The 10,147-nt window shown below is 41.7% G+C and overlaps 1 protein-coding gene across 2 annotated transcripts; it reads right to left on the minus strand.

Annotated features, from left to right (window-relative positions):
* Window positions 1-105: 105 nt before the first annotated feature.
* On the minus strand, window positions 106-9,917 carry mpl (MPL proto-oncogene, thrombopoietin receptor). Of its 2 annotated transcripts, none has more exons than XM_031575090.2 (12): window positions 9,196-9,917; window positions 8,489-8,615; window positions 8,031-8,209; window positions 5,163-5,302; window positions 4,771-4,918; window positions 3,839-3,965; window positions 3,455-3,615; window positions 3,028-3,170; window positions 2,210-2,369; window positions 1,918-1,999; window positions 1,483-1,564; window positions 106-1,204 (listed from the first exon to the last, which is right to left on the minus strand). In XM_031575090.2, the coding sequence occupies exons 1-12, from the start codon at window positions 9,290-9,292 to the stop codon at window positions 746-748; spliced, it is 1,905 nt and encodes a 634-aa protein (XP_031430950.1). In that variant the 5' UTR covers window positions 9,293-9,917; the 3' UTR covers window positions 106-745. The 2 variants fall into 2 exon arrangements, with proteins under 2 accessions (XP_031430950.1, XP_031430949.1); XM_031575089.2 differs by having other exon boundaries at window positions 3,455-3,618.
* Between the last annotated feature and the right edge of the window lie 230 nt (window positions 9,918-10,147).

Consider the following 10,147-nt stretch of genomic DNA (forward strand, 5'->3'; position numbering starts at 1 on the left):
GATGCTTGGGCTTTTATCCTCTCCTTTCTCAAAGCAAACTTTTAAATGTATGTATGTACATGTATTTGTGGATTTAATAAAGATTATAATAAAGTATTGGAAGCATGGCTTTTAATTCAGTTTATTAGAAGGTAACAGTTTATATGGTTTACAGAAGGGGGAAAAAAAGAAGAATTTTCAATTTAAAAAAAGCATATTTAATTGTATAAACAGTTATATCTTATTCAGAATACACTTGTGTGCATATTGCTCTGGGTAGCTTTAGCATGGGTAGCTTTAGCATGTTTTTCCACAAAAGGACAGAAAGCTAAATCGCTTAGAATAACATTTTACATTGTTGTCCCAACAGGTAGGTAGTAGTTTAAAGAATATTTACACAGATTTAAATGTTTCTTAATCATATACAGAATATTTCTTTGTTGCATCACAAAGTCTATGCTACACAGCACAAGGTAGAAACATTAAAAGATGATATTTGTGGTTATGCACTGCTCCCTACACTTCCTACTCTCTGTAATCATGGTGTAGTAATGTCTGGAACTCTGGAACACTCATTACTTCTCATCCAGTGTTGATTATTAAGGCAGTCTTGTTCTAACTGGACTGTTTGCACCCGATACAAGCCTTAGGATTGCTAAACCGTAGGGGGAAAAAATACGTTTGTAAAAGATGAGGTTGTCGCTCTGCCCAGTTCATACTGTTCTGTGTATGTATTTGATTTTTTTTTTTCATCTGTCTGAAGCCTTCAGGCGGTTCCCGGTGCAGAGTCCAAGTTGGAGTAGCGAGCGGTGATGTTCTCACTCTTCCAGTTGTCTGCTCGCTGAGGCAGCAACTGATACGAGTGGTTGAGGATGCTGGTTGCGGCGAGACCCGGGACGGTGGAAGTGTGCGTTTCAGTGTCGGTGCAGTGGCATTGCATCTCTAATGCACACGAACACGACACCGGTATGTCACCGTACACATACTCGTTGCCCCGGAGACACGGAATGACTTCGGTGTTCAGGGTCACGTAGTCACGGCCTGCTTCCAGACACCCGTCCACCGCCGGGCCGTCTTCTTTCTGAGTGACCCAACTGTAGAAACCTCCTTCTGGGGCAGAAGTGCAGGCTGAGGTTCCTTGAATGCCATCAGAGCCCGCAGGAATTTCAGACAGTATCTCCACCACTGAGGCAGGTGTGTCATCGCACTGCTTAATGTTGAATGTCTACAAGAATAACAATAATTTCTCCAGTAACAGTCAACTGGGAAGAACAGCCACAGATTTCTGCTCCATTAGTTATTACCCAGTCAAAACATAATTGAGCAGCGAAAGAAAGGAGCAGGCCTACACTTTGTTGTGTGTTGTATTTGTTAAATGCAGTGTATGTTATATTGCAGAAATAATATTAAATAATTGAAGTATGCATTAGTCTATGTCTGTAAACATTATGCAGCTGGTGTCAGTGTTTTATGCAAAAGGGAAAAAATGCTGATTTGTTTTACCCATTGGGGCCCCTCGGTTCGAAAACTCTCCAGCATCTTGTCAAGTTTGGGGACGGGTGGCCACAGATACTGTTTGACCTTACTGATGGAGAAAAGTACATTTGTAATTCAGAGAGCACAACATTTCTATGTTTTTAAATTCGGTTTATCTCTGTCCAAATGCTTCAATAATTTACAATACTTCAAAAGTTTAGTAGAGTACCTCAAAACATCCTTGCTCAGCTATCTGGACAATGTCTATATTTTTTAAATATCAACCAAGCTTATTATATGTGATCCCTTAGTTAAATCATTTTTCCTTTTCGGTGCATAGAAGGAGACGATTCAGAAGGTAAACATTTCCTCTACTGACAAGATCTCTGATTGAGACAAGTTATCGCTACGTTGGTTTTAGAAAAAAAAAAGAAACATGCCTTGCGATGGCACGAAACATACCTGAAGTATTGTGAAAACACTGACGCAGCGACAGCTAAGACGAGAAGGATTGCAAGAGGAATGCACACAATGAACAGCAACCCTGGACAGAAGACAGAATCACACCTTTTAATATGTAGCTCAATGATGTTTTGACTGGGTAATAACCAATGGAGCAGAAATCTGTGGCTGTTCTTCCCAGTTGACTGTTACTGTAGAAATGATTCTTATTCTTTTTAATATGCATCCACATATGCAGCTCCACAACAACATCTGACTTAATTTTCTTTGCTATCTTTTGTGCTCTTCTTACCATTGTTGGAGGGCAAGTCAACAGTCAATGTGTTAGACCAGTCACTCCAGTATCCCTTGTAGAAAGGACCATCAGGCTTGGCTTTGATTTGAATGAAGTATTGACTGCCTGCTTGTTCATTTAGATATGTGCTGGTCTTCGGACTCTGCCATGTAAAGTGCTGTGACCATGGGGAATGAGTGGGAGTGAATTAGTATGATAAACCAGCCATATTGCTGATTATATTTTATTAATTTTCTTTTTTTAATTAATTTACACATTGCGGTGTGTAAATGACTGCTGCACAAAGTGAGATAATGAGCATGGATGGATTAGGAAATCAAGGGCCCATGGGGACGAAAGCCTCCTGGGCCCTTCAACTCCCGGGGCTAATGATGCTATAAGCTATATTAATGTGTCTGAATTGCCAACAAATGGCACATTAATGGACCAAAAAATACACTAAATACGAGACTAATATCACAGGCAGTAGCTGTGTCTGTTCATCTTATTCCTGGCCTGCCTTGCCACTGACCCAGCCTGACCTTACACAACCAATCAAACAAGGCAGGCTTGTCCAGCTACTGCCCAAAAACTGCTTTGAGCCTACACCCCTTCAGGGGGTGCTTGCACAAAGGGACACGCCCAACTAGGGACACTAGCCTTATATTCTGTATCAGCCATGGGGGGCTACAATCATGTCAAGTTTCATGTGGATCGATAAAGTCTAATTATACTATATAATTGATGAAAATCAATTTAAAAATAAACACTGCACTGCATTAGCGGTCATAACTACCAGGCCGACATCTTTTTGCATTCACTGAAGTCCTTCTTACCTTCCAGGCTTTCTCATCCTTGGAGCGGCAGCGTATTTCATATATTAGGTCCTGTGCAAAGATCTCAGCAGGAGCGTCCCACTGCAGGAGAAGCCTCTCTCCCTGTGGCTCCCCCCGTAGTGCCCTCGGTGGTTCAGTCTTAACTGAGCACAAAGACAAGAGGTAAGATCCATTAACACTTTGGGGGCCCCCAGAACTTATAAATGATTCAAAATATTTCCTATCAGTAATATGTCCTTTAGGATGTTTGCAAATATTCTATTTATTTGTTTGTGTTTTATTATGTAAATCTGCGTTCACCTGGACATATTGAGACTGGGATATCTGTGAAAATACGCCTTCTACTACAGACTCTCCTTATATGATGTTCTTAAGGATTTATTTTGACCATAGAGCATGTTATGCAAGGGCATGAAGCTAAACTCACTGCGGTTTTGCATTGTCAAAGCCTCAGTGTAGAATGTTCGATCGAGTGGCCCAGACCCAACTTGGAGGTTAACCTGGATTGCTCCAGACTGTTCTCCATCAAAGCTACAGCTCAGGGCGCTAATGTGGTCCTTAGCACACATTTTCCAATCCCCCCATCCACTGCTGTGAGGAAAAGACAGGTGATTGTAGAGTTTGCCACTAGAACTTGTCCTCTAATATGACAGACAACCATACAAAAGCAGTATTTTGTACATTCAGTATTAAGCTGAAACAGCATTCCAACTGCTGTTTGGTGTGAGTCACTGATCTGATAATGCCTGTTGCCCGTTACAGATTACAGAATACAGCTTCTCTGATGGTGAAAACAACTGTAATCTCTGACCTCACTTTTTCTCTGTAGAAGACCGAGACCTCCTTATTGTAGGCATGTTCGTTCATCTGGGCTTGTTTGTTCCACTGGCACTGGATCCTCTGTAGGTCAGCTGTGTGACATAGGAGCTCCGTGGCCTCTGGGAAATATCAGTGTATGACATCTACACGTCTGGCTCTTGGCAACAACACTTATTTCAGGTCTACAAGAACATTAATTCTGTTTTGAAGTTCAAACATTATGAGGACTTGTGGTTAGACTACTTGCATAATCTTTCTTAATGTTTCTTCTGTACCATATTATGCTATGTCACACTCACTCCACTAGGTATAATGTGACAGACATTTTGTCTCTATAGATTTAAATCAGCTGATGGTAAGGCTTCAGCTTCAGGAACAAACTGCTGAGTACCGTAAGAAACACTGGTGGAGGGAGACTGGAGGTTCAAGACTACTGCTGAAAGGTGATTCAACCAAAAACTTGAGTTCTTTATCATTGTTGTTCTTAGATGATTGTACAGTGCCCTGGATTGTGTTTTGAGTGTTTGGGCTGTCCGTTGCCATAAAAAAAAATCTGAAAATGTAAGTTATAGTGTCCTCCTTGATAGTCTTCAAAATGGAAATGGGACATTTACTGACATCACACTGACTCTGGGTTTGCCAATTCCAATTCACAATTATTTATTATTATCTAATATTCTGTATTTGTCTTTTATTCTTGTTTTTGCTATTTTGTTGTTATGTTATGTGTTTTATGTCCTATGCACCAACCACCAAGATAATTTCCTGTATATGTAAATATACTTGGCCATTAAAAGAATTCTGATTCTGATCTGATTCTGATTGTGTTTTATTTGTGTTGATTGTGCAATAAAATGAAACAGAAATGTTCATTCTTCGGACCCGATAGCATTGTGTTGTCTCTCGTTGTGCATTCTAGTGTACCTGCTTTCTGAGGGACCATGGCCGTGGCAGGCTCGGACCAGTCGCTCCAGAACCCCTCTCCTTCGAGCTTCACCCTCATCTGCACCGAGCACACCTCTCCAGGAGCAAGGGACGTCAGCACAAAATTGTCTGTGTAGGATGATTTCATCTGGAAGATGCACATTTGCTCTTAATAGGGGAGTGATTATGACTTTAGTGAGACGTTTTGAGGTTTCAATTTGATTAATCAAAATGTGATGGAGTGATTCCTGATTACCAATATCAGGAACATTACGTTGGCATGCACAATATTCAAACATTGTGCTCTTTATTACACAGCCTCTTCATATAGTAAACAAACAAATGGACATTATCATAATCATAATTAGAGAAAGTAAGATAATGTGCCATACCACTTTTTTCCTCTCTGGCTGTGTCTGAGAGGAGTATCGGATCTCAACATGGTCACTCATCCCTGCCTCCCACCTCACTTGCAGTTGCCCAGGTTCCTCAGTCCTTTGAATAGAGATAGTCTTCGGAGGGCATGGCAATTCTGTAAGAGAGAGAGAGAGAGAGAGAGAGAGAGAGAGTTCTGAAAAGTTCTGAATGACTACTAATTGCATCTGATCATGGGTGCATTTCAATACTTGTTCTTCTAGACCTTAGTGCTGCTTTCAACACTATATCATATTTTGCTACAGAGACTTGAACATCGTGTTAGCATCAAAGGCTGTGCCCTATCCTGGTTTAGGTCTTACCTTTCTGACCGTCTTCAGTTTGTTCATGTCCACACTAAGCCATCCAGTCACACTAGAGTAAGTAAGGGATAATGTATAGAACGCCGGTCATTATCGGGAAAATAAGCCCCGACAGGGCGAACCGCACCCCGACGCGAAGCAGAGGGGTGTTGCTTCGCCCTGAAGGGGCTTATTTTCCCGATAATGACCGGCGTTCTATACATTATCCCGCTTATTACACGGCTACTTGCCAAAACGAAAAAATAACTTAACACAGTGTGTCTTTTTATAATATCATTTTAATTACAATTTATTTGTTACCATTCGTGGTGTTAAAAAGCAGAGAAATAGTTCGCCAAAGACGTTGAACTTCAAAGACGTTGAACTTCAAAGACTTCTTTAGAACACAGCTGCTCAACTGTCAGCTGAAACTCAAGATCAGATCAGCTGACGTCGCTAAGCAACGGAATACACTGAGGTTGATAAATTACCGGACTACTTGCGGAGTGCTACGAAAGACGTGAATCCGAGGCAAAAAGGCCACTTCCCTTGACAGCGGTCAATTATGCATAGCAACGGTCAAATATGGAAAAATAGTTGACCACAGAACGTTGGGAAGCCCCATTCAAGTGAATGGAGCATTATACAGCATTAAGAAGAGCCGTGTAATAAGTTATGGTATTCCCCAAGGTTCTGTGCTTTGACTCTTGCTCCTTGTACATGCTACCCTTAGGTGATGTCATAACTTCCCTTGCTATGCTGATGACACACAACCTTACCTATCCATGAAACCTGATGAAACTGTACAGCTACCCTTGATAGAAGCTTGCCTGCGAGATGTGCATGGATGCATTGATGACTAACAACGTCCTGCTCTTTAATTCTGAGGAAAACTAAGGTTATGCGTGTAGGTCCTAAACAATTGAGAATGACATTATCTAGCCATCTATCAACACTCTACGGCATCTCACTATCATTTTTTCGTCTATGCAATATTGCCAAAATCAGAAAAGTCCTATCCCTCCAAAACGAATCCATGCCAACAACTTAATAAAAGCCTCAAAAGAGCCTCCAACATATACAGAACACCAAAACTAGTTGCCTCTAAAACCATACCTCAAAAAGTGTCAAATTGTTGAATAGTGTTACTTTAAAATCAAGACTAAAGACATTCCCCCATAGTCATGAATAATGCATCAAAAACCCATCACCTGTGGCAACATTCTTCATTTCTTCTTGATAGCCATGTTGTTGTGTTTAGCAGGAGTGGGCTACAGACAGCACATGTTGTACTGTGAAGGCAGGCCTTAACGGACCCTGGGTACAGCATGAAGCTTATATTGCTGCTGTTGCCTACCAGTTGTGGACTGCTATTGTATCCTGCCTGCCACCCTTACTTCACTTCTATAACTACAAATCCCCATGCACCAAGCCAGCCAACATAAGTTAACATATAACTCATCAAAACTAAACACATATAAAATTCCCAATATATATTAAAACTGGGCAACCCACAGCACATGTTGTACTGTGAAGGAGGGCCTTTACGGATCCCGGGTACAGCATGCATCGCGTGTTGTGGCTGTCGCCAGCCAGTTCTGCACTGTTGTGCATCCTGCCACCCTTGTTATCCTAACTAAAATCTGCATGCACCATGTCAGCTAATCAATGACAGCCTATACCTCTTCCTCTCCTTTTATATCATATTATGCTAATACTGATGCTGATAAAGTGGCCATATTACCTACCGTTAATTGTTTACCTAAATCGATCTCTTTATCTGGTTATCAAATTGATGTTTACTAACCAAATTTTCGCTCTCTTATAGTGTGACCTTTGCTTGCAAATGCTGATGGCTGTGGAAACATTGTTCCTCATCACCATATCCATTACATGTAAGTTTATAGACACCTAATGTGGCCCTACTGTGGGATGCTGCTGTAGTCTCTCAACCTGATCTACTTGCAGAAGCCCTCGGCCTACACCTACACCTACCCACCCCCACCACACTGCCCCCCTACACCTACCCACCCCCACCACACTGCCATACAGTGTTTCTACTACCCCATATTCTGTGCTCGCATTTACCTGCAATGGAAATAACTGCCACCATCGACATAGTTTTCTGTTCCATTACAATTTGGTATGTATCATGTATATACCATGTTATGATTGTATGAATTGTGAACATTTACCACATGTATACTTGCATGCTCATCTTGATACGTGTATGATTTCATCTGCCATGTTTCTGATTCTTTCTCCTTCTCCTCCCCTTCTCCTCCCTGCCCCTTCTACCTCCCCCTTTTTTTCTATCTCTACCTCTCTACCCAGCCGGCTCCAAGCAGATGCCCCCCCCCCCCCCCTTCTTCCTTTTAACAGGGAGATTTCCCTTGCCCCGTTGGCATTGTGCTTGCTCTAATACAATTGTATTGTTTTGGCGCTATATAAATAAAAATCTCGGCCATTATGGTGCAGGATAGATAAACACTGTGCACCACTGTTTCATTATTAAGTCATAGAAAAACTTTGGAAACTGCTTACGGTTTTCATAAGGGTAGACGTTCCGCTGGAAGACTGTCACATTGGTGACCACATCCACCACCCAGATGTCGATGGGGAGGAACAAGAGGACATGGGACTGTGGGAAGGAGCAGATCTGGAGAATGGTGCCGTTTGCTGTCGTCCGCTGAGTGAGAGCGCACTGTGTCTTACCATCACCACTGATGAGGAACAACACAGGAGAGCGTGTAAGTACACATATTCTGATTCAACATTACTGGCATTCAGACAGATATCGGCAACGCTACACTTCAGATGAGAAATCTATTCATCCGTCCAGTCATTCATCTCTCTCTCTCTCTCTCTCTCTCTCTCTCTCTCTCTCTCTCTCTTCCTATTTCTTTCAACAAAATGGTATAAAACGTTAGCTAACCTTTCAGTGTTCACTGATTTTTCTCACCACATTTCATTGGCACAGTTATGTGAACAGGTTCACTTACTTTCCTGGGTCATAGATGAAATGATAAGATTGTCCGGTTCTGTTGAGTTCCTCCCAAAAGCATGTGAAGTCATAGTGTGTCCTCATAAAACACTTAGGGTCATTTTCTGACGCCAGAAGTTGGAGTTCTGTTTGAAACACACCATGTCATAAACATATATTTCTATCTTTTGATTCAACTGCATTATCATTATTTGACTACTGTTTAATCAGACTTTCCTTTTGCAAGCTTCACAAAGAATATACATTTTCCCGATCAAACCTATATCTGATCTCCTATATATATCATGTAGATTATATAAGAAATGGTTCACGGGAGAGCAAAAGGCTTAAAGCATTATCTATGTAATGCATCTATTTTGTGTCTCTTCCATTCATCAGTCTAGGGGCTGACCATTCATTCCTTCACTATCCAAAGTGACTATTTTGAAGGATCCATCAGTACTAAGCAGCAGTAGTATTTGATGGATTTGTTGTCACTCTCACACTTAGGTTCATCACTATGTTCTTGGAAGGGAACTAAACATGCAGTCATCCTGCGTACACCTAAACAGCACATCATCTGCAATACTACATTGCGTATTAGATTATATTCAGAGTCCGCACTGTAAGTCAAGGCACAATGTGTTTAAGCCCAAAAAGAACCATTATGTATCAGAAAGTGTATTCAAAGACAATTGAGATGTATGGTAATGATAACTTTCTTACCTTTCTCTGACACCTGGACAGATGACCCAATATCCACACCTTTTGTAAAAATGCAACAAGTCTGCAGCCAGGCAAAAAACATCCAGCAGGTCAACATGATGGTCACCACAGTTCTGCTATATAATCAGATGCTCTGTGACCCATGTCATATATCAACATCAACCATGTGGTTATATGTGTGAGTATGAGTCTGTGTTTGTGTCTGTGCCTGTGTGTGTTGTTAAGGGGGTAGGCAGCCCTATCAGGCAAGGCTCGGAGAAGCAGGAAGTGTGTTTTGAGCGGATTGGGGCCAGAACCCATGCAGGGCCTCAGCAAACACACTCACACACACAAATACACACAAACATAGAACATGCATACCACTCACTCCCTCACACACACCCACACACACTCTCTCGTACGCAGTGCCTCCATACTCACTCTCGGGCACAAACTCTTTCCTTTTCTAACACACATTACACCACTGCTCTATCCTGGGTACAATCAAGTCATAGGGGAAAAAACAAGACATGATTTCATGATGATGTAGATGTGGTCTAAACGTGTGGTCTGCACCACAGGTAAGCTTACAGCTAATCAGATAACGTTTTGCATCGTGTCAAGAAGCAAGCAACAACTATAAAGCTCTGTAATAGCAACGAAGAGCCAACACCGTCTTGTCTTAAATATGCCAGACAAATGACAAATGACAAACTAACACACAGCCACAAACAAAAACAGTTCCAAATGAATTGAAGCATAACCTATGTTTCAACTTTGTGAGGATACAAATGTTAGTTTGTGTGTGTGTGTGTGTGTGTGTGTGTGTGTGTGTGTGTGAGAGAGAGAGTGTGCGTGTGTGAATGCTTTCTCAGGAAACTGTGCTGGCATCCCTCTGCATGACAGGCTATGGATCTGTGGTTCTGTGGCTTGGTGCAGAGGAAATCCTCTGACAGATCAGTAACTCGCAGTA

The sequence above is a fragment of the Clupea harengus genome, chromosome 10 (genome assembly GCF_900700415.2).
Source record: "Clupea harengus chromosome 10, Ch_v2.0.2, whole genome shotgun sequence".
NCBI classification, from domain to species: Eukaryota; Metazoa; Chordata; class Actinopteri; order Clupeiformes; family Clupeidae; genus Clupea; species Clupea harengus.